Below are 25,557 nucleotides of genomic sequence, written 5' to 3' on the forward strand. Positions count from 1 at the left end.
ATCTCCCACCCATCCTTGTTCAGCCTTTACAACTCTTTCTGCAGCAGGTGAAGCTGTTTCCAATGGTCAGGGCTGCTGTTCCTCTCAAAACCTCTCTGAGATGTCACCAAGTGCTGTGTATCCTTGGGGATTGCATCAAAGCTTTAATAAAGTTTAGATTTGTGTGTGTTAATATACCCTTCCAATGGTTCGAGCTACTGGCTGACTTCTGCTCCTGGCTTCTTCACTTTACCAAATGTGTTGTCCGCGGTAAATGCTATATGCTCGAGTACATGCTCGAGGGTTGGCTTTACTAGTGGTGATAAAATATTACTTTACATTTTTTTTAAACTAGAAATTTCCTGAAAAAAACAAAGGTTAAAGTAATGTTATAGGTAGGCGTGATAATTAGATCTGTTTTTGTTTAAAAAGTAACCCATAACTATTTACTAAAAAAAACAAAGCTTAAAGTAACGTTATAGCTTGGTGAATATGTCAGTAACAACATTAACGTGTTGAACTAAAAAAACACAGAAATTCACAAATGATAGTTAGCAGAACTAACTGTAGCTTGCACCCCTGCCGTGCACTGCTAATGACCTCACATATTACGTCACTCATAACATGTTCTAAGACATCATTTATGACATCCCTGATGACATCTAAAAATAACATCTCTGATGATATCACTCATGACATCGTACACATTGCTTTATAAATGAGTATGGCATTAGAGCTATGAAAGTAAGTACAACATAGCTTAGAATAATATGAAGCATCATTACTGCTATTATACATACAACAGCCATAGGTGAAGCAAGCTTGTGTTATGTGCAACATAAACCCTATACCATATACTTCATGGGTAGCCGAGTTCATGCTGACTATGAAACGCAGATAAAAGAGTAACCTGTGCTGCACACATTGTTCAATATGTATAAAGGTGTGCAGGGAAAACCAGGTTCCTCTAGTTATTCAAGCCCTTTTACATAACTAATGCCCTACTACGGACATGCTTTACCGGTATCAAACCCCTGACATTCACTGAACCTACCTTGAGAAATGATGTGGATATGAGTAGAAACATGGGTACTATTAACACTGTTTACTCTATGCAGAGAGTTTACTCTGTATCACACTGCTTGCAGACTGGGCAACTCTCATGAGAAATACACCACAGACTATTAAAAAGTATTTACTGAGAACTGTGTACACTCCATTCAAAACTTGTCCTGAGGGCAACTATTCACTCAAAATAACCAAGGTCTGAAGGTGGTCAATATCATACTACCTGCTGCCTTCATACTGTGGTGTAAACTTTACAAATAACTCATCTTCTGAAGCAAAACAAGCACATGTACATATGTTAGTACCTAGTGCACACAGTCTTCTATGTTATGTAGAAATTGTCATGGTAAGACGATTCTGTCTAATACCTCAAGGCTACTTACAATGCTTAATGTTTTATGTAGAATGTTTGCCCTGTTGGAAACTGTTAGAAATGGGGGTCTCTAGATGGCAAGGGTTTGCACCTTTGTCCAAGTAGGGACCCTTCCTTGTAGTAAGGATAAGGGAGTTCCACTCCTAAAATATGCCCTACTCACCCCCTTGGTAGCTTGGCACAAGCAGTCAAGCTTATCTTAGAGGCAGTGTGTAAAGCATTTGCACATAACCAACAGTAACTTAGTAAAAGCACTACAAAAGGACACCACACCAGTTTAGAAAAATATATAATATTTTTATATACTCAAAACAAGACCAAAAACGATAAAGAATCCACAATACAGTACTTGAAAAATAGATACTTTGCAAGATGTCTCCTAAACTGCAGAAATACCTCAAAAACACAGTTCGTACGAGTCGGTAGCTCCGTCCGGGGTTACCGCGATACTAAAAACAACATTGTCTAACAGTTCCAGCCAACTGAGTCGATACGGGCCAGCAAAAGCATGAATAGACTCGGTAAAAGTACCATTCTTGTTGCGGCTTGCATGGAGGTGCGAGCCGGTCGTGGCAACCTTCGCAAAATGGAGGCGATGCAGAGGGAGTTGACCACTTGATGCGAAGCAGGCAGCGGCTCAGTGATGATCATCCAGACGGCGTCGGTGAGATTAAGGCTTACGGTGCAGGGTGAGACGGTGCTCGATACGGTGCTGGCAGGATGCAGTGCAGGCGACAGAGCCAGTTTGCGGGAGCTGGCGTTGGTCAGCCCAAAAGGCTGTGTGGTACGAGGCAGTGCGTCGTGAAACTTTACGAGTGGTGCCCCCTACCACGATGCAGTCACGGGTGTCGAGTCAGCAGCAGCGACAGTGTCGGTGAGACCAGGATGGCGAAGTGAAGCAAGGCGGTGCGGACTGCGGTGCCCCCAGGTCACAGTGCAAGCAGCGGCTCGGTGGTGCCAGCGTTGGTAGTTGTCGTTGGTGAGACCAGGGTTGCGGTGCGAGATGCAGGCGGTGGTCTGCGGTGCCGTCAGGACACAGAGCCAGCGACGGAGTCGGTGACCGAGTTGGTTGCAGTTCCCTTCTCTGTGGCAACTGAAACAGCGGTTCCAGAAGCGGTACCCAGAGGTTGGTGAAGTCTTTGCAGTCCCTGAGACTTCAGAACAGGAGGCCAGCTCGATTTCAGGCCCTTGGAGATGCTCAGCACAAGTAAAGAAAGTTCAGTCCAGTCCTTTCACTGCCCAGGGCAGAAGCAGCAACTGCAGGCCAACCTAACAAAACAACAACACAGCAAAGGGGCAGTACTCCTCCTTGCAGCTCTTCCAGCTCTTCTTCTTGGCAGGTTCCTTGATTCCAGTGAGTTCTAAAGTTTAGGGGGTTGGACCCCACTTTTTATAGCCCAAAATCCTTTGTCCTCTCAGGCAGAGAGTGACTGTGCCCAGCCAGAACCAGTTCTGTCCTCCTTGGTGCAGCATACTGGCAGGAGGTGGAGACAGCTTTGTCAGAGGCAGACCAGGCCTTTTTTTACTGAAAAAATCATAGGTTTCAGGGATGTTATAGTTAGCAATTAGCATTTAAAAAAAACATAGAAATTCACTGAAAAAAACACAGGTTTCAGGGACGTTATAGTTGGTTGGACATTTCAGTCATACGTACAAAACCAGAGAAATTCGGCCGTTATAGTTAGTTGAGCTAACTAGAACTGCACTGCTGATGACGTCACATATTACATCACTCATGACATGGTCAGTGACATCACTGCTGACATCTCAAATGACATCACTGATGACATCATCCAGTGATTGAGTATTTCTGAAAAGTTTAAGAATGTTATCTATATATAGCCAAGGTGTATTCAAAGAATAAGTGGGTGTATGAGTGTCTGTATGGATGATTGTGTGGGTGTGTGTCTGACTGTATGAGTGAGTGATTAAAGGTGTCTTAGTGAATGCATGGGTGAATGACTAATCTGTGTGAATGTCTGTATCAGTCTGTCAGTTGGTGTTTAAGTGGCTACATGGGTTGGTTACTAGCTACATGAGTGTCTATATGGCTTATTGCTTGGTTGTCTGAGTACTTGTATGGATGCTTGAGTGTCTGTGTGGGGGGCTGTAACTCCCTGCATAGACATGTGACTGGGGGATTTAGTGGGTGTATGAGTTCATGAGTGCGTCCACGAGGGGCTGTATAGGTGAGTGTGTGTGCGTATGGCTGTGTTGGTGAGTGAATGGATGTCTCAGTGGTTTATGTGTGAGTAACTACATATGTGAAAGGCAGTATATGTGAGTGTTGGAGTATATAACTAACTATATGTGAGAGTGAGTGATTGTGAGAGTGGCTGTATGTATGAGTGTGTGCTTGTGTCAGTGATTGTATAAGAGAGTAAGTATGTGTTAGTATCTGTATCAATAAGTGAGGTGGTGTGCGTATAACTGTATAGGTGAGGTAAATGGGAGTGTAATTGATTCTTTGCATGTCTGATTAGGTGTGTGAGTAGCTCTATGGGTGAGTGGCAGTGTGTGAGTGTCTGTATGGGTGTATGGCTGCATATGATAGTGGCTGTATTGATGAGTGACTGCATGTATGAGTGACTGTATGGGTGAGTGAGTAGGTATATGTGTAGATCTAGGAATAAGTGAGTGGGTATGTACTAACTCAGTCAGGGGTCTCTAACCTTTCGTGTAGTGAGAGCTACTTCTGAGCAGTGAAAATGGTCGTGAGCTACTAAAGGTTAGGCAACTCATACAATTTTTCGAGAGACCCCAGTTTCATTGACTCCCACCAGGCTATTTTACCAACCCACAGCAATGACTGCCTATAATCAGCCTCTCCACCACCTACCAACCAGCTATATAATGTGTCAACTTATAATAGATATCAAGAATGAGAAACTCTGGATGAAATAGACCACGGGTCTCCAACCTTTCATGTAGTGAGAGCTACTTCTAAGCTACTGAAGGTTAGGCAACTCGCGCAATTTTTTGAGAGACCCTCCCACACCCAGTTTCATTGACTTTAAGCCTAATTACTTCAGAGCCCATACTGTGATTTGAACAAATGGGGCCGCACTCCCTCTTCTGAAGCTACAGACCGCTGCAGGTTGTGCTACCAGCTACCTGAAGCAAAAGCTTATCTTACTTAGAAGCATTCCTGGAAAGTGTAATGAAATACTGTAGGATCCAAGCCTATGACCTGCTTTTATGACTAAATTGTTCACACACTGCAAAAGTTAAACCTCAACATATATTCCTTACTAAATGTGCATTATTGAAGTCTAGCTTCAATGTGCAGTCACTAGTTTTACGCTTCACCATATACTCTTTTTTTTATTACAGTTTTAAAATGTCCCATCCTGGTTCATGTTTAAATCATTTTTAACTAGTTTGATTCATTAAGGGTTTTATTAACTATGTTTTCCTTGTGAGGTTGAAAATGGATTTATCTTTATGTAGAATACATATTTTTCAACATAATCCATGGCCCAATCAAGTGGAAGCTTAACTGAGTTTGTGAAAAAATAATTTCAACACTCACAGATGCTTTTGGCCCAGGGCCAATTGGAAGGTTTCCAGTTCATGTGGCTATTCAGTTTAGGCAGGTGGGTACCCTCCCATAGCTTCCTTTGTAAACAGCATAACTTTTGAGATAGATGCTATTTATTTGGAGTAGAAAAGACTCTGAAACACTGCTTTATTATCAATGATTAAATGTAATCATTAATCAGGCAGAGTTTCACACATTTTTTTTTTTTTAAAAGCAGTTAATGTGCAAGTATGATCGGCCTTGCCAATGCAGCTAGGCAGGGCAGAGGCTCACAATGCATCTGTAAAACAACTCTTGTAAGTATGTGAAACACCTGTTGTTTTTTAACTGCTTTTATTGAATGAAAAGTAAACCTTGCTATTTTCAGTGTTATTTTGGTGCTGAAGCACTCTTAACAGATGAGCTCTGTTTCCAAGAGGCAGGCAAACTCAACCTCCAAACTGATGATTTAACTTCACTAGAATACTCCAGATTTGTCCATGATCCGGAACTCTGCTACCCAAAGAAACTGCTGTAGTGTTGGTGTTAATTGCCACATGCACTGGGAACAGAGATGTATTAGGAATGGGCAAAGTGGGCTCTGGCCCAGAGCCCCACCCATTCAGGCACCCCTATAGAACCAGCTCTGTTCTGCAGAGAGCCTTGCCCGGATGATCTTTAATCATTTTGAAACTTATTGATTTAAATACTATTTTCCTTAAATGTATTTTGAATGTGGCTGATGTGTGAGTCTATTACAGAGTATTTGCATAGAAATGTTGTGTTATATTTCATGCAAAATCAATAAAAATGTTTCTTTGAATAGATCGAAAAAGGACATCACATATTAGAAATGGGATGTTGACACAGAGATTATTTGCAATAATGTTAGTGATCTACTGCTGTGCATATATTGAAAACACACATAACTATCCCTGAATATTAAACACATTTGTAATTTGGACGAGTGTGCATATGCTGTCAATGACTTCTCCAAAGAGGGTAAGAAAGAGTTAAAACTGGATCAGAAATTCAAAGCTGCTCTGAAGAGTGAAATAATTTACATTCTTATTAGGAGTGCAGACGGGGAGAGTTTTCTTTATGTTGTGCCTTCGGTAAAGGAAACTTAAACTTGGCAACACCCTTCTTCTGCTGATGTACAACCCAGAGCTGGAAAGTGGGAAAAAATACATTTTCGATTTTGTCTGTTAGTCATCATTTTGGATGTTTCCAAACTGTCAGGCAATGTTGGTAAATTAAAGGCATCCTTTGGGCCTCTTTCACTCATAAACAAGGCTCCCGATTTTCCGTTTAAACTGATTTTTACATATAAATACAGACGGAAAAATATTTTTCCTTTGTCTGCATTTATATGTAAAAACGGAAAAATGCCAATAAATACCTTTAACTTTGTTGTAGTCTTCGAGGAGAAGACCAGTCTGTCCGAGCGCAGGTGGGGAGAGGGCTTATCGGATTTCAGCCGAGTCAAAACAAAGGTCAATGTTAAGGGGCCATTAGGTTTCCTTTTGTTTAAGTATCCTGGCTTGGAGCAGAGGTGGCGGGATGCACTCTGTGTGGCCTCCTCTATAACTTATAGAGGAGGCCACACAGAGTTACCTTGAAGTGCTAAAAATGGGGCACCTGTTGCGCTTTCGGTCCGTTGATTACATGGCCCCAGGAGATAAAGGATGAAAGGGGCAGGGAAGATTACCTACTAAGTTTCATCTTTCAGTAAGAAGGGCTTGGTGTAGGATACGGCTATCGCAAGTGCACATAGGAGTAAAATAGGGAGAAGTGATTCTCAGCAACACGCCTGTTAGTTTGCTACCTGCAAAAATATGACAACACAATACTCATGTTCTGTTATCCTCGAGTTTTAGAACTATTGGAGACCTGAATTATTAGTTCAGCACGAATGACAAAAAGAACTTCGTTAGCACAGGAGAGCTACTTTAAACGTACATGTATGTAAACAGTAAAACGGTTTCAACAGAATAAAATGTTTTCAAACGGTGTAATGTCTGGAAAATCATTTTCAGTACTCTTTTTTTTTACTTGTTACAGCCTGATTTAATAATATTATTTGCTATTGCGATAGAAAAGATTATCAGCTCTCTGGGTCACAAGTTAGTGTGGCACACCAAGTGTGGTGTGCACCGTTTAACTAATGTCTGTTTTACTCGAGTTCCTCCTTCCTTTGTTCGATATGTAGTGCTCCACCGATCTCTGTTTGTTAACAAGTGTTTCTCTAATTCAGTTTTATTCTGCAGTGTCGCCTTCTCTCGCTCCAGTTTCTCTATGGGGGTCTCAGACCAACATATCCTTCAGTGACACTGAAACAGAGGCGCAACTAGAGTGAAATTTCGTGGGGGGGGGGGGCTAATTCTTCCAGCAATCGAATCGGCAGAGTGAAGATGCAGGAGCTCTAAGGGGTGAAGTAACAACAAAGCCTCCTGAGCAAGTAAATAGTCTTTTAAAGACCTGTGAAGTACTCAGGTGCTGCTGTGCGTGTGCCAGGGAAACTGTCTCAGCCCAGACTGACAAACACGATGGGGAGGGAGGGGAGGGAGGAGGGGGTGTAAATCAATGCATAGGATGTGTTACATAAGACAGCGAGGCTTACAAGGCCATTCCTAGCTCACTGTCTTATATTAGAAGGTTTGCAATTTATTAACAACAAGTAACAAAATGACCTTTTTGTTAAAAGCAGTTACCCACCTGCATAAATCTATCTAAACCTATAACAACCAAGCATGCATTGCCTTTTTAAATGTGAATAAATACTAGCTACAGCGTCTTTTTTTTGCTCGCGACAAAATAAATATGGATAAATACAGAACAAATGACCAAAAAATAAATATGGACAAATACAGACGGAAATGTTAAAAAAATAAATACCATAAAACCGGGAGCCCTACTCATAAACCAGCCGAAATGTAGTTAGCATAATACATTTAGCATTCATAGTTCGGGAGCAGATGGGACACGGCGGGCTGAGACTTTGCTATAAAAAAGACCCTGTCATCAAGTGCCCGTGGCATACCAGCGGCTGCAGCACATTTACAGTACAGAAGGCTTAAACCAATTTATAATAAAGCATGAAGCCTAACTTCATTATAGGTAATCCGAAGGTTGATGCCAGTACTTTTGGGTGTGTTTTGTAAAATTAAAATACCAGGTAGTCTGAGCCTGTGTCTCCTACAATCAGACCTAGAACCACAAATGGACTGTGTGGCCACATTCCCACTCAAATAAATGGGCAGCAATGGCCCAGATGCACCTACGATCCTAAAATTGGTGAAGACAAGCAAGGGTATGTCACAGTAGTGTCCCGTGTGCAAAAGGGTGAGGAACTGCTTAAAAGTAGCACTGTCAAGAAACGATGACCCAGGCACTATAAAGCAGTATATTGCTAGCGCAGCTAGCACCTCTTATGAACTTACGAAAAGGCCAAGCGTCATGGGCGGGGAGAGGGAAGAAATCCAAAGCTTGTGAGTTATTTGTTGCCGGGAGCAATAGTACTATAACCAGTGGTAACATTGAACCCTAAATCTTTGAATACTCACTCCGTTTTGAATCTTAGCTACCACACCTTAACAGGGATAAAAAAAAATCTTCTGCCACTTAATGACCTTTCTTTTACTACAGAACACTCAAACTTTTTCAACACAAAGGTTTTTATGGAAAAACAATTTTCCTTTGGTAATAGCATATTTCTAGTTTAGTAAGATACTGCAAGTTTGCATCCACTGTTAAATTTCATTCCACCTCCGAATATCTGAAGAATTCACATTTCAAAAACCTTTTCAGAAGTACCTTAAAAATCTTGAAGGTAACCAACTGTACATTCCACATAACATAAACAAGGAATAAAATAAACTCTCAATGATATTTAAAATAACACAGACCGTTGGGTAAACAGAGCAGAAAGAGGTTTACTGGCCAGGCCAGTGCTTACTGATAGATCTGCTGCTCGAATATAATGTGCCAGGTAGAAAATAATCGGGTGGCGTGGGTTTGTAGCAGTTCAATACTGCTTGCAACACCTGCATGCTAGCAGGCTTTCCAAGGACCTGCTGCTCCACTCTGGCCCACCTGCTGCTCTGCTCAGGCTCACCCGCCGCTTCGCTCTGGCACACGTCCTGCAGGATCAAGAGCGCGGTGCCAGGCAGTGAAAGGCAGGTGGCGTGGAGGCTGAGTTCAGGAACCGCGTCATCATCTTTGGCCTGCCCCGCCCCAGCTAAGAACAGTTAGGCCAATCTGAGCAGTTGGGTTTGGTGAGGGCAGGCAACAGCTGTGAAAAAAGGACTAATAATAATAAAGGACAATAATAGGCTGCAAAATTTAGATGCAAGGTGCGAGCTACTCATGGTGGTTACGCGAGCTACCGGTAGCGAAGTACTAACTGGTATTGGTGTGTCTATGGTTTCAAGAATGGCATTCTGTATTTTAGAGTGGGTGTATCAAAGGTTATATTAGGGTGTGAGGAGGTGCATCAGATGATCACATGAATGATGTCATCAGTGATGTCATCAGTGATGTCATTTGAGATGTCAATAGTGATGTCATCAGTGATGTCACTGACCATGTAATGAGTGATGTAAAATGTGACATCATCAGCAATGTATTTTGGTGGCACAAGGTATAGTTAGCTCAACCAGCTATAAAGGCCAAATTTCTCTGGTTTTGTATGAGTGAAATGTCTAACCAACTAAAACGTCCATGAAACCTATGGTTTTTTCAGTGAGTTTCTAAGGTTTTTAAAAGGCTAATATCTAACTATAACATCTCTAAAACCTATGTTTTTTTCAGTGAATTTCAAAGGTTTTTTAAATGCTAATTTCTAACTATACCGTCCCTGAAACCTATGTTTTTTTCAGTGAATTTCTAAGGTTTTTTAAATGCTAATTTCTAACTATGCCTATAGAGGTAGGCCATGTGCAGAAAGAGGAAGAAAGGCGCAGAACGAAGCAAGAGAAATACAGAAAGAGGCAACAGAAGTCCAGAAAGAGTAAGAAGGGCGCAGAAAGAAGCAAGATATATGCAGAAAGAACCAACAGAGGTGCAGAAAGAGGCCTTGTTGCAAAGTTATCCTGTGCCCTGGGCACCCCCCAACTTTTTGCTGACTTGTACTGGTAGTAACTGACTCTGACTGACCCTGGCCTCTGCCTAACCAGGCTCGAAGCCAGTGCTATGCTGAAAGACACTTAGAATACAGTGAAAACACCTACATACACTAGGCTACACTATGGGTTGGGGTACCCCTGTGATTGGCATGACCTCCCCTGTAAGGCCCTAGTACATAATAGGGCAGGTGGATTAAAACTACCTCTACGTCTCTAGCATAAAATAGGGCATGACAGTTTAGAGGCCAGCAGCCATTTTCTGCACTTGCATGTGTGCACTGCTGAGCCTGAGGTCACTTTAAAAGTAGCCCTCTGTGTGCAGAAAGAGGCAAGAGAAGTGCAGAAAGAGGCAAGAGAGGTGCAGAATGAAGCAGGAGAAGTACATAAAGAAGTAACAGAGGTGCAGAAGGAGGGAAGAGGGGAGCAGAAAGAGAGAAGAGGGTTACCGACAGAGGCAGGAGAGGTGCAGACAGAAGCAAAAGCAGTGAAGTAAGAAACAACAGAGGTGCAGAAGGAGGCAAGAGGGGTACAGAAAGAGGCAAAGGAATAGCAGAAACAAGAGGTTAGAGGAGTGCATGAAGAGGCAAGAGAGGTGTAGAAAGAAGCAAGAGAAATGCAGAAAGAAACAACAGAGGTGCAGAAAGAAGCAAGAGCAGTGCAGAAAGACCAACAGCTGTGCAGAAAGAGGCAAGAGGGGTGCAGAAAGAGGCAAGAGAAGTACAGAAAGAAGCAAAAGTGGTACAGAAAGAGGCAAGAGGGGGTGAAGAAAGAGGCAAGATCAGAGCAGGAAGAACCAAGAGACGTGCAGGAAAAGGGAAGAAGGGTGCAGGAAAAGGCATGAGAGGTGCAGAAAGAAGCAAGAGAAGTGCAGAGAGGAGCAACAGAGGTGCAGAAAGAGGCAAGAGGGGTGCAAAAAGAGGAAACGTGCAAAAAAGAAGCAACAGAGGTGCAGAAGGAGGCAGGAGAAGTGCAGAAAGAGGCAAGAGATTTACAGAAACAGGCAAAAGAGGTGCTGAAAGAAGCAAGAGCAGTACAGAAAGAACCAACAGAGGTGCAGAAGGAGGCAAAAGGGGTGCAGAAAGAGGCAAAAGGGGTGCAGAAAGAGGCAAGAGAAGTGCAGAAAGAAGCAAAAGAGGTGCAGAAAGAGGCAAGAGGGGTGAAGAAAGAGGCAAGAGCAGTGCAGAAAGAACAAAGAGACGTGCAGGAAAAGGGAAGAAGGGTGCAGGAAAAGGCATGAGGGGTGCAGAAAGAAGCAAGAGAGGTGTAGAAAGAAGCAACAGAGGTGCAGAAAGAGGCAAGAGGGATGCAGAAAGAAGCAAGAGAAGTGCAGAAAGGAGCAACAGAGGTGCAGAAAGAGGCAAGAGGGGTACAGAAAGAGGAAAAGTGCAAAAAAAGAAGCAACAGAGGTGCAGAAGGAGGCAGGAGAAGTGCAGAAAGAGGCAAGAGAGTTACAGAAACAGGCAAAAGAGGTGCTGAAAGAAGCAAGAGCAGTGCAGAAAGAACCAACAGAGGTGCAGAAGGAGGCAAAATGGGTGCAGAAAGAGGCAAGAGGGGTGCAGAAAGTTGCAAGAGAGGTGCAGTAAGAAGCAAGATAAGTGCAGTAAGAAACAACAGAGGTACAGAAGGAGGCAAGAGTGGTGCAGAAAGAGGCAAGAGGGATACAGAAAGGGTTAGGAAGGTAAACAAAGAGGCAAGAGGGGTAAAGAAAGAGGCAGGATTGATGCATAAAGAAGGAAGAAAACTGCAGGAAGAAGCAACAGAGGGGCTGGAAGAGGCACGAAGGGTGCAGAATGAGACAAGAGAGGCGCAGAAGGAAGCAACAGAGGTACAGAAAGAGGCAAGAGTGGTGCAGAAAGAGGGAAGAGAGGTTTAGAAAGAGGCAAGAGAGTTGCACAAAGAGGGAAGCAGGGTGCAGAAACAGGCAAAAGGGGCACAGAAAGAAGCAAGTGAGGTACAGAAAGAGGTGAGAGAGGTACAGAACGAGTCAAGAGAGGTGCAGAAACAGGCAACAGAAGTATTAAAAGAGGCAAGAGAGGTGCAGAAGGAGGCAAGAGAACTGCAGAAAGAGGCAAGAGAGTTGCAGAATGAGGCAAGAGAGGTGCAGAAGGAGGCACGAGAACTACAGAAAGAGACAAGAGAGTTGCATAAACAGGCAAAAGGGGTGCAGAAAGAGGGAACAGGTGTGCAGACAGAGGCAAGAGATGTGCAGAAAGAGGGAAGAGGGTTGCAGAAAGAGGCAAGAGGGGTGCAGAAAGGAGCAAGAGAGGTGCAGAAAGAAGCAAGAGACGTGCAGAAAGAAGCAACAGAGGTGCATAAAGAGACAAGAGGGTGCAGAAAGAGGCAAGTGAAGTGCAGAAAGAAACAACAGAGGTGCAGAAAGAGGCAAGAGATGTGTAGAAAGAGGCAAGAGAGGTACAGAAACAGTCAGGAGAGCTGCAGAAAGAGGGAACAGGGGTGCAGAAAGAGGCAAGAGGGGTACAGGAAGAAGCAAGAGAGGTGCAGAAAGAGGCAACAGATGTGCAGAAAGAGGCAAGAGATGAGCAGAAAGAGGCAAAAGAAATACAGAAAAAAGAAAGTTGCAGAAAGAAGCAATAGAAATGCAGAAAGTGGCAAGAGAGGCGCAGAAAGAAGCAAGAGTTGTTTGCATACCATTAGTACCAATTTAACACCCACCTTTAGCAATAAGTAGTAATAGTTGACCATTCTAGGTTTGCAAAGGGCCTTACCCTGCTGGAGCAGAGTTTTCTGTTGAAAATTCATCGGGTTTTGAAGCTTCAGTTGTCTAAACGTGGTAAAAATAAAATTACTAATTTTTAATCATTAATTATTTGTTTTGTGTAAATGTTTTTTTTTTTATTAATCAACATGTATGTATTAACAAGAGAAAAACCGACACGAGGGACGCTTATGTGTTGCTATTGACAATGTGCATGTTTTATTAAATAAACGTTGCTAAGTGCTGTTTATTTTTAAAAGCACGAAATGCTTTTCGAATTAATGCTTTTCTATGTTGCAAGAGCTAGATAATTGCATACACATAAGGGTATTAGTGGGGTCAACATTGTTCAATCACTATGCTGTGGTAACGTTGTTTTTGTCTCTTTTAATTAAGATGGTCTATTGTGGCCTATTGTGGCCTAAATAAAGATGGCCGATACGAAAGGCCTGGCCTCGAGTAGAATTCGTGACGAGAGAGAGCCTTGCTGAATATGGTCTTGAAGTCAGCTGACCACAGTCCTTGCCTTGCTTGATTGAAAATTTCCGTGAGGACAGCAGCAGTTTTGGGCGATCTCCAAGTGAAATGAAGCGTCCTTGGCAGCTTTGGGAAAACAAAGGAGCTTTAAAGAAAGACTCTGAACTATGATCTAATTGCCGAGGAGACGTGGAGTTACACGATACAAATGTATTTTTTGGTTCCTGTTCCGTTATGTTTATTTTGTGATTTTTCCTGAGCGGAGATTTTTAAATGTAGCGATGCTACATCCTTTCCTTCTCGCTTTGCTCAGAGGTTTGACGGAAGAAGTTATTACAAATTATATTTTTCTTTGTTCAACTTGCTATAAGAATTGTTAGCCTAGAGAGGGCTTTGCCACTTGCCATTTGCCTTTTGCCGCGTTCCGAATCTGCGTTGGTGAGAATCGTTGCTGAGAGGACTTCGTCTTGAGAAACTTTGCCGAGAGACTTGTCCTGACCCGTTCTGACATTTAGCTAGAATAGGTAACTATGAGAAAAATGATTTATTCTGATTGATTTTCTTTGACTAATTTTAGATAAAGCAATATAATTTTGAATATGGTGTTGGTTCTTATTTCTTGTCAATTATTGAGTATCCTATTTTGATTATTATTGTATAGATTGTTTAGATTATGTTTAAGGGCAGTCTCAATAACCAGATCTTATCGACCCCGATATAGATGCAGGGTGTCTAGGAGTTTTTCTTTCCACAGGTTATTGCTGATAGAGTATTTGAGTGTATGTTAGTGAAATGGGCCCTAGTGTATGAAGAGTGTATGTGCGTGTAACTGTGAGATTACTCTATCTGTGGAAGTAGGGATATTATATGCACCCTGATCTCTATCAACCCCACGCTGCATTTTTGGTAATGCTTTAGCCGTTTGAGCTAGAAACAAGGCTTTCTTTGCTCAAATCTTCAGATTAGGCAGCAGATGATGGATTATGTGGCTAATGCAGAAAATGTATAATTGTATGAAAGTCGGTGCAGCCGAACAGTCTGACTAGGTCCAGAAGTGCTCCTCAGTGATTCCTTCTTTTTTTTGTCTCCTTGAGTTCATAATTTAGCTTCTATCGAAACGAGGAAGACTAAACCTGAGGTTACCATTCCACAACACAGACTACCATACCACATAATTACTCTCCATAACACGTAATCATACTTTACATAATTCCTATACACTAAATACCACATACTTTCTACCAACATGATATCACTTCACAACATACCACATAATTCCACTACATGCAAAGTGCATCGACTCACTACAAAAAATATTAGTAAAAAAACTTTTAGATTTACAACGGCAATAGCTCTAACTCTTGAAAATGTGGGACCTGTTACATTACAAATGCTTCTTTTACTATTAGTCATGTTTGCAGAATGGTGGAGAAAGGGGGCTGGGCCTCCAACCAGCGCTCAGGAATTCTACTCGCAGGACTTACAGGAGGTACCAGGAGGGCTTCATAGCCCCCAAAGTCCCTCAGGAGTAAAGTGGACTTTATCCCCCAACAAGTACTGTTCCAGAAGGTGCGTTTGCTGAGTGGTGGAAAAAGTGGGCACATAGTCTCCGAAGACCTCTTAATAATCCCACTGAGTGGGACTTAGTGGAGATAACAGGAGAGGTAGTTGGCCCCCAAGGACCTTTGGGGCCAACTATTCCTCCTATTACCTCCAGTAAGTCTGACTCAGCAGCATTGCTAAGTTCTCATAGCAGGCCACGCCTCCTTTCCCCACCACTCTGCAAACATGCACCCTGGCACGCTCTTGCATGGGGATTAAAGTCCACTTCGCTGCTGGGGGTCCTTACAGGCCAACTAGCCTACCTGTTACTTCCAGTAAGCCCCACACAGTGGGGTTGCTGAGCGGTGGACACAGGCCACACACCCTTTGTCCACCACTCTGCAAACGCGCCTCCTGGTGCACTCTTGGTTGGGGGTGAAGTCCCCTTACCTCCTGAGGGTCCCTGGGGGCCAACTAGCCCTCCTTTTACCTCCAGTAAGCCCCACACAGCTGGATTGCTAAGAGTGGTCTGAGGCCATGCCCCCTTTTTGCACCACTCTGCAAACGCGCCACCTGGCACACTGCTGCTCAGGGGACGAAGTCCACTTCAGTCCTGTGGTCCTCAGGACACAAGGGGACCTCATCACACCACCAGCAGTGCTCCAAGTGTCAGGGACTGTTCGGGACTGTCTGGGACACAGTCAGGGACTTGGGCAAGGACTGGGAAATGGGTAGTAAAACTACAAAGAAAGAGGAGTACAGCACTGCCCAGGATCATACAGGAAGTCAGAGGAGAAAATGGATCCAAAGGGTAAATCTGCATGAAGAAACAAGATGGCTAAGACTCAGAAAGGACAGGCACTCATGAGGCGAGTTAGCATTCAGAAAAACTACACCCGGATGAATTTGCAAGACATACATTAACAGTAAAGGGGAGTGTGGGGTAAAGCACTCAGGAGCTTCACACTGTAAGACTGAAGCTCAGTACGTTTCTCACCCACAATTGCTGTTACAGATAATGACTGCAAATACCCACATATAGGATATGCATGCAAGGGCAGGGTCTGTGGAGCTTATACCTATGGTGATGTTATAAATGTAACTGAAAGACAATGCTCACAGTGAACAAGAAACACCACCTAGGTAGTCAGCTGAGCCTACGGATCCTGACGATCAAACAGGAACACGCAAGGCAATAACAGCAAGGAGGTAGAACTAAACACAACCACAATAGACAAGGAGCTAGCAAGGAGGAGTACTTAGCAGGAAAGGAAGGAAATCACAGGGCACACTTGGCAGAAAGCAGGTAACAAACATACAAGGTAACAGAAGCAAGACAGCAGAATAGAAAGACAGCAAATTAGGAACTGGAACCAAGGAAATTGGAAGAAAGGCTGGGACTGGAAACGGATATACAGAAGGGGAGGCTACAAGGGTATACTAGAATAGTGCTGGATTAGTAGTCAAGAAAACAAAGTAGCGCTGAAGGCTGTGCTGGAGCAAGACAAGAATTTAGCAAAAGCTCAAAAGCCAAGGTAGCACTGCAGGCAGTGCTCGTTCAGGAACAAGGGAAACTGCTGCAGTTCAGGAACAAGGAATAACTATAGCTCAGGAAACAAGGTAGGACTGCAGGCAGTGATAATTTAAGCACAAGGAATAGCTTTAGCTCAGGAATTAAGGAACATCAAACAGCTCAGGAAATAAGGATCGGTCTCACAGGAATACAGCTACAATGATCAACACTGGTCTGAAGGAAGCTGGGGCTTAAAAGAGCTCACAGTAATCATACGCCTCAGGTGTGAGCAGGCTAGTAGCAGCCAGCCACAAGTGAGCTGAATTCCTCCACCCATCCTTGGCCTGCAGGGGTGGAGATGAAGCAGTGAGCAGGGAATTCTAAGTAATGGCGTTTCAGGCATGATCAGGATGGCTTCCACAAAACCCGGCATGGATTGGGAATGGATTACAATTCCCAAATAGTGTCTAAATGGCTGGAAATCAGAATCTACATGATGGGGAGGGTCTGGAAGCTTATTAGAACACTGGAGAGTCCCACAGTTCAGCCCCCTGGTGGTGGACACGAGAACGCAGGAAGCAAGTCGTGACAGTACACCCCCTCCAAGGACCGTCTCCCGGAATCTGGAACTGGATTCAAAGCCTTTGCTTCTAAGAAGTAAGTTAATTTCCATCAGAGATGTAGTGCAAGATACCAGAGGCCTGCAGGAAAACTGTCATCAATAGGACAATAGGCTGAAAATTAACAGCAGCATCCAAAGCAGAACTTTGAGGAGGGAAGCACTCTGATGCAGGGGGCAGAATAGAATGCAGATCTGAAGAGTCCAGATCCAGTAACAGGGGCTTAGAAGCCTGAATTAAAGGTGTTTGAAGTCCCTATGGTGGCAGGCTAGAGTAGCACTCTGACAACAAAGGAAGATTGACTGTAGGGTCAAAAGCAGATAACGGATTGGCAGGAGGCACAGAGGTCAAAGGCAAACTGGCTGAAGCCACAGAAGGTGACAGGAAGCAGACCTGTAGTTCTGGCCCTGGAGGAAAACATACAGAAGACTCACATGCAGGCGACTTTGGAAGCAGGTATGCAAGAGACCCAAGCCCTTGAGGCTTACATGTTGAGAGTTTTGTCTCTGATGCTGGAGATTTAGTCTCTGATTGTACACATACTGAGACCTCTAAAGGCTGGCAAACTGGAAGCACAGGGTCAAAAAGTAGGCAAGATAGAGGCTCAAGGCCAGAAGGCAGGGGGCCTGGAAGCTCTGGTGCTGAGGGCAGGGGGCAAGGAAGCTCTGGTTCTGAAGGCAGGCAGCCTGGAAGCTCTGGTTCTGAAGGCAGGCAGCCTGGAAGCTCTGGTTCTGAAGACAGACAGGATGGAAGCTCTGGTTCTGAAGGCAGACAGGCTGGAGGTTATGGCTCTGAAATCAGACAGGTTGGTGACTCTGACTTACTAGGCAGGTGAGCTGAGGGCTTGGGCTCTGAATGCAGGCAGTTAGGCGGCTCCGGTACTAATGGAAGGCAGGCTTCAGGCTCGCACTCAGATGGCAGGAAGGCTGCAGGCTCGGGCTCAGATGGCAGGAAGGCTGCAGGATTGGGCTCAGATGGTAGGCAGGCTGCAGGCTCGGGCTCAGATGGCACGCAGGCTGCAGGTTCGAGCTCAGATGGCAGGCAGACTGCAGGCTGAAGCTCTGAAGACTGAGCAAGCAGCAGGCAAGCTGAGGACTCTGGAGACTCACAGCAGGCCTGCTGATGGAGGAGAGGCACAAGGATGACAGACTTTAAATTCTTGGAATGGCGATAGCACTTGGACAGTAGATTCCCTGTTGTCACTAGTGAAATCTTCACAGTTCCTTTGCTCATTAAAACACACTGAAGCGCTTTCTTTGGGATGGATAAGAGTACTGCTTATCTTAGAGTCTCTGATTGTTGTGAGTATGCTCTCCCATGACCGCCTTGCGCAGCATGTCCCATGTTAAAGTAGCGCAGACACAATATAATGTAAACCATGTTCATGTCTCACCATCATGTTTAACTGTATTTCTGGCATCAAGTATCCAGTTACTATTGTGAATATAGGCAGCAAAATCATTATGGTTTAAAAAAGTGATTGACAAGCAATGTTAAAGATATTCTGACACACCAACTGCCAAAAATGTGCTAGACAATGTGTATTCAAATATTGAAGGAGTCACGAACTCGTGAAAAGACATGTGCCTCATGAATATGCAAAAGAGTTTACATGTGTTGCATTGGACTCCAGGAAGACTCGTAAATCATGAATATGTATAAGCATTAACTGTCAGGCAGCAAACGCGTGTATGCAAATACTCTGTAAATGTGAATGAGAAGGTATTTAAACCGCTCTCATCCACACTCGTTGCTTGGCCTTGTTCCCCAACACTTACCTGGCTCCAGCTCCTGTCTCCGCACAGGCTTCCCTCTTCTCCGGACTCTTCCTCGAGAATCTCCTAGCTCCTCGGGCTCGATTGCTGTCTCCAGTCGAGTTTCTCCTTCCTGCGGCTTCCAGACAGCTACCGCAGCATCTGTAAAAGACGGACAGTGAAAAAGTCAACAAAGGTATTTAAAAGCACCCAAAAGCCTCGGTGAGTCTAATTAACATTTATTTTTGTGCAAAGCGCGCATGTCCTCAGACTTTGAGAATAACAAGTCTTGCTCTGAACATTATTCTAGAATTTGAGAGGAATCAAGTTCTACGGCGTGTTTGCATGCGGAGCGGGTGTTCAGGAGTATGCAGCGGAGGTGATTGAGTTCAGTCTTCGGTGGTTCAGCGGTTTTGTCGCAGGTGAATCTGCAGTTGTGGCAGGAGAAGGGTCCCTGGGTGCATTTTGGGGTGGCCTGAATGCAGGTGTGGTCTTGTCCGGTGTTGAGTGCGTGGGGAGTGCTGGTGTGGTACCTGAGTTTGGCGTCGTGGTGTTTGCGGGGTCCAGGGGTTCTGGCACTGGGCGCGGTCCAGGCGCGGACGGGCACAGACGGGCTTGCCTCTGGCACGCCTCCGGCATGCCAGCGGCGTGGCCGCGCAGCGGCCTCCATGATAAGGCGGGGAGGGAGGAGCAGCCGGGAGGCGGGAGCGGGGTGGCGAATGGACGACAAGGGGGGCAGGGCCACCGGGGAGCAGCGGCGGGAAACGGGCAGGGGTTACACAAGTGAAAAAGGGGGAGGGGGAGAGAGGAAGCGGGAGAAGGGGGAAAAAGGCAAAGGGAAAAAAGAGAAGAAAACAGGGCACAAAAGGCACAAAACAGTTAATTATACAAAACCAAACAGTAAGTTATGCAAAACGGGGCAAACACTGGGCAGCAAGGAGCAGCAGAAAGGTGGGTGGCAGTCAGGCACTGTGGGATCAAACCCGCGCCTCACAGCGCCACGGAGCAGCAGCGGGAGCCCTGGCGCAGCAGGAGGAGCTGTGCGACAGAGGGGGAGCGACCTGGCCTGCGATCATAAAAATCTTCAGTTTTTTACCTCTGTGAAGGCCCTAACTCCCAGGCAGGTGAGGTGGCTATTATTTTTTTGCGAATTTGATTTCATAATAACATACCGTCCTGGTAAAAAATACAATTGCTATCTGATACTCTATTTAGAACTGATGAAAAGACACTAAAGAAAGCTCAACAACTTCACCTAGTATTACACCTGAAAGCAAGATAATCGCAGTAACTCAAGTTGACTTTTTCTTCCAGGATATTAAAACTGCATCCCAAGCCATTGACATGCAGGCATTGTTACAAAACATTAATAACTCTCGCAAACATGATTATTTATTCCATAATAACAAGTTATTTGTTCCACAAAAAGAATTAATACACCAAATCATAGCTTGGCACCATGATTCTGGATTAGCAGGCCATCCAGGTACACATAAAATGGCAGACTTATGTGCAAGAAATTTCTGGTGGGAAAACATGCAAGATTATGTTCGGGAATTTGTTAAATCGTGCCCAACTTGTGCACGTAATAACACCCAACATATAGCACCAGCTGGTTTATTACATCCTTTGCCAATCTCTCCCACACCCTGGCACACTATTAGTGTAGATTTTATCAATGAATTTCCCAAAGCTAACAATTGCACAACCATTCTTGTAGTCGTGGATTTACTGTCCAAAATGAGTCATTTTATTCCTCTTCTAAAACTGGCCATTGCTGTACAATTTAGCAACATTTTGTTGAATCATGTGGTTAAATTACATGGTCTACCCAGCAAAATAATTTCTGATGGTGACCCTCAGTTTAATTAAAAATTTGGAAAACCTTATGTGCCCAATTAGGTATTGATGTAGCTTAAAGCTCCACTTTCCATCTTCAAACTGATGGACAGATTGAGAAAGTAAATCAATACTTAGAACAAAGTTTACATTGTTTGACTTCTACTTTGACTTCAAGTTGGGAAGAAGCTCTCCCTTTGGCCGAATTCGCTTACAATAATAGTATACACTCTGCACTAGGGTGCTCACCATTCTACTTTCTAACTGGTCATCATCCATGTTCCCTCCCTACCTTGCCTTTATCTCCTGCGACATCCTTACCATCAGTTACCGAGCGCCTCTGTCAGCTACAAACTATGCAGGAAACAGCTAAGTTAAGCCTTGCTAAGCATAAAACGCAGGCCAAAATACAAGCAGATAAGCATAGGTCTCCAAAATCTGTGTATAAAGTAGGAAATCTAGTCTGGTTATCTACAAGAAACATCTAGTTAAAAGGACCTAGAAAATTACATCCCAGATTTATTGGCCCATTTCCAGTAACAAAAATTCTCAATCCAGTCTCCGTACAGTTACAATTACCTGATGAACTCACAATACATCCCACCATTCATGTGTCTCTAGTGAAACAATATCATCCCTTGACTCAGAAAGATGCTCCCCCTCCTCCATTTATAGTTAATAATCACCCTAAATATTAGATTTGGCGCATCCTTGACTCCAAAAGAATTCAAGGAAAATTGTATCATCTTCTTGATAGGAAGGGTTGTGATGCTTCAGAGCAATCATGGGAACCAACTTCCAATGTACACGCTGCTCGATTGGTGAGACGGTTTCATGCTTTACACCCTGAGAAACCACATCTTGTAGGACGGCCTTTGCGGGAGGTGTACTGTTGTGAGTATGATCTCCCATGCCCGCCTCGCGCCGCAAGTCCCATGTTAAAGTAGCGCAGACAGAATATAATGTAAACCATGTACATGTCTCACCATCATGTTTAACTGTATCTCTGGCATCATGTATCCAGTCACTATTGTGAATATAGGCAGCAAAATCATTATGGTTTAAAGAAGTGAATGACAAGCAGTGTTAAAGAAATTCTGACACATCAACTGCCAAAAATGTGCTAGACAACGTGTATTCAAATATTGAAAGAGTCACGAACTCGTGAAAAGACATGTGCCTCATGAATTTGCAAAAGAGTTTACACGCATTGCATTGGACTCCAGGAAGACTCGTGAATCATGAATATATATAAACTGCTCACATGTGTTAAATGTCAGGCAGCAGACGCGTGTATGCAAATACTCTGTAAATGTGAATGAGAGGGTATTTAAACCGCTCTCATCCACACTCGTTGCTTGGCCTCGTTCCCCAACACTTACCTGGCTCCAGCTCCTGTCTCCAGACCGGCTTTCCTCCTCTCCGGAGTCCTCCTCGAGAACCTCCTGGCTCCTCTGGATTGATTGCGGTCTCCAGTTGGTTTCTCCTTCCTGCGGCTTCCAGACAGCTACAGCAGCATCTGTAAAAGACGGACAGTGAAAAAGTCATCAAAAGTATTTAAAAGCTACCAAAAGCCTCAGTGAGTCTAATTAACATTTGTTTTTGTGCAAAACGCGCATGTCCTCAGACTTTGAGAATAACGAGTCTTGCTCCGAACATTATTCTAGAGTTTGAAAGGAATCAAGTTCTAAGACATTACGGTTAGGATTACCTTATTTGCTAGTACCAATAGACAATGAAAATCAAAGATTGTGAACTTTTCATTTGGAGTAATTTTCACAGCCAGTTTGTGTCGAGTATTACAATATCGTGAAGCGAATGTTCAGCTTCTAGGAGTTAGGAAGATTTGTAATATCATTTTAATACATTATTATTGCTGAATCACTGTTTTCTTAACACATTCTTATTTATTATTTAGTGAAAATTAATGCTGTTTTACAAAGGCTAGGAAGACTCACAACATTGTATCTAGACACATCTACAAATTCAGGTTTTACTTTAATTTCACTCATTTACAAGAAAAATCAATGATTGTTCAGATCTAGCAACAGAGTATTAACAAATATATTGTTTATTCTAGATTGCTCACCAGACATCTAGATTGTATGCCATTCTGTAATTCTGTATGCAACCTAAGAAGTGATTAGGTAATACTCTATGGAGAATTATTGTCAGGATTAATGCCATTGGTAGGTGCACGATAAGATAATTGTTTTCTGTATTCTGATATTAGGAGTATTGTGGAAGGTTCCAGAATTCCCAGAATCCTTTGAGACATACCAATTTCCAATATCTAGTACCCAACTAGTCCTGTCGAGTCCCTGCTAAAAATGAAGACCTCTGGACTCTTTGTATTCTTTTGTTTCTCTTGTCATCCCAACCCCTTCCCCTCCGGAGACTTTCAGAGTGACGGTAAAGTTATTACTCTTGCCTGTCGCGCTGCCAGTTTCTAGAGGGACTGGGGACATTGTCGTCATCAAGGTGAGACAATCTGGAGTACAGGGGAGTGCCTCTAACACTGATGACCAGACTCCCTTTATCATTTGGCAGTTCACATGTCTTAGTCAGAGGAAACAGGTAAGAGATCACTTGGTCTTTGGGATTTGTTTTTATTTTCTTCTGCATTAGAAGGTGGTACACGTGCATCAGAGCACACAATACTATAATTTCCTGACTTTTCAATATGTGGTGCGCTTGAAGGCAAAATAGCAATGAAGGGGTCAGGATTCTGTTTCTTCTCAGCAAGGAGGATGACTTCATTTACAGCAGTTAAATCAAGAGCATGGTCTGAGTCACAGGACATTGTCACATCAGGGAATATGTGGGTCAATGGTTCGGGTTTTGTCTGTATGTCAATAGCCTGTCTATGGGTTATCTCTAAGATAGAACTGACCTCACTATTAGGAAAAGAAAGTAAAGAGATGTTTTACATCTTGCCTGGAATTTGGGGTTCCTCAAAACTGGAGGGACACATCTCAGATGTAGCACCAAGATGTAATTTAGCACTAAAAGACAAAACAGAGGAGTAAGAAAATTCAGAATTCAAACAAATAGTTTTCTTAACTGCACTTTGAGACATGGTACTATGGCTATTCTGAGTGGAGTCTGAGTGATCAGCCATAGTATTATTTACACAATTACTGGACCAGCTCTGAGGGGACCGCAAAATAGTGAGGAAGGTTTAATTCTCCATTTCTAAGGAGGCTAACATAGAAGCTGAAAAGTAGTCTTGTACCAGGGTTTTAGATTCCCACTTGAACTCTGGGTTATAATTTTTCAAAAGGGTCTGAAAAAATGTTTTTTCTTGTTTTAATTCTAAAATCTTTGATTCAAATATATCCTGTGAAGATTGTAGATCTTTTTCTACAAGGACAGCGGTAGACTTTGAAACTTCACAACAAGCAGCAGAACTAAACCTTGGATTTTGTTCAAACTTGCTACTAGCTGCCTGTGTTTTAATAGATCTTCTCTCTTTTGACAAACTGATCACAGTTTACTTTGAAAGTAGTATTTAACAAGGTCTCTCTAGTTTCCGGGGCTGTGATCTTTACTGGACTACAAGACTGGGTAAAATTATCTGAATGAAAAACAGGTTATGAAATGCATCTGCTTTTTCTTTGGTTGTGTGGTTGAACATTGTATTTTACAAACACTTACAGCAGACATGCAAGAATCAGAATTCTTGTTCAGCAAACTGAGTATGGTATCATTCTCCTTTTGCAATGCTGACACAGACATTGAATCTGGATCAGAACAGAAGATTAAGTCAGGATCGGGCAAAGAGGTGTTTGAGAGCCAATGAGTAAAATATTCAGAATGTAAATGTCCATTTCTCATAAGAGGATTCGTAGTTTCAGGACTAGGGTGAACATTCTCAAATTGTGAAGTAGACATTAAATGCCATTCATTGTTGGGCACTAGAGAACTGCTCGCACAAAGTTAAATGATGCACTGGTGATGTTTTTTTCTTAAACCTCTCATTATGACACACCTTTAATATTTTCACACAAATGTAACAGAAAAATGATAGCTAACTGAACACAAAGAAACCTCACAAGTGACGCTGGAAATGTGGGTTGGTCATTCTGTCTGGGACTGTCCGGGTCTGTCTGGGACACAGTCAGGGACTTTGGCAAGGACTGGGAAATGGGTAGTAAAAGTACGCAGAAAGAGTACAGCGCTGCCCAGGATCATACAGGAAGTCAGAGGAGAAGATGGATACAAAGGGTAAGCCTGTACGAAGGAACAAGATGGCTAAGACTCGGAAAGAACAGGCACTCATGAGGCAATTCAGCATTCAGAAAACTTCACCCAGGATGAATGTGGAAGACATATATAAAAAACAACATTAACACTCAGGGGCTCCACACGGTAAGACTGAAGCTCAGTAAGTTTCTCACAAACAATTGCTGTTACAGATGCTGACTGCAAATACCCACATATAGGATATGCATGCAAAGGCAGGGTCTGTGGAGCTTATACCCATGGTGATGTTATAAATGTAACTGAAAGACAAAACTCACATTGAACAAGAAACTCTGACACATCAACTGCCAAAAATGTGCTAGACAATGTGTATTTACACGCATTGCATTGGACTCCAGGAAGACTCGTAAATCATGAATATTTATAAACTGCTCACACGTGTTAAATGTCAGGCAGCAGACGCGTGTATGCAAATACTCTGTAAATGTGAATGAGAGGGTATTTAAACTGCTCTTATCCACACTCAGTTCCCAACATTTACCTGGCTCCAGCTCCTGTCTCCAGACCGGCTTCCCTCCTCTCCGGAGTCCTCCTCGAGAACCTCCTGGCTCCTCTGGCTCGATTGCAGTCTCCAGTTGAGTTTCTCCTTCCTGCGGCTTCCAGACAGCTACAGCAGCATCTGTAACAAGCATTTACAATGCAATAGGTCTCGCATTTACGAGAGTTTGAGATATTGGAATTGTAAATGACAATGCCTTTTATTAATGTTTTGGTTTTAAAAACATAAATAAAAGGCATTGTCATTTACAATGCCAATAGCTTAA

General features: G+C 43.4%; 1 protein-coding gene across 2 annotated transcripts in view; it reads right to left on the minus strand.

Annotated features, from left to right (window-relative positions):
* The window catches only part of LOC146784040 (uncharacterized), a 52,933-nt gene extending 28,686 nt beyond the window's left edge, over positions 1-24,247 (minus strand). The window contains exons 1-3 of one of the 2 annotated variants that reach the window (XR_014970537.1): positions 21,910-24,247; positions 18,713-18,850; positions 17,759-18,053 (exon numbers count right to left, since the gene is read on the minus strand). Coding sequence is in view for 1 of the 2 variants with exons in the window: in XM_085633870.1 (XP_085489996.1) it covers positions 18,713-18,850; positions 21,910-22,075 (304 nt within the window). In the remaining variant the exon portion in view is untranslated. The remainder of the gene's footprint in view (positions 1-17,758; positions 18,054-18,712; positions 18,851-21,909) is intronic. The other variant, XM_085633870.1, reaches the window with a different exon arrangement.
* Positions 24,248-25,557: the final 1,310 nt, after the last annotated feature.

The sequence above is a fragment of the Triturus cristatus genome, chromosome 11 (assembly GCF_964204655.1).
Source record: "Triturus cristatus chromosome 11, aTriCri1.1, whole genome shotgun sequence".
Lineage (NCBI taxonomy): Eukaryota > Metazoa > Chordata > Amphibia > Caudata > Salamandridae > Triturus > Triturus cristatus.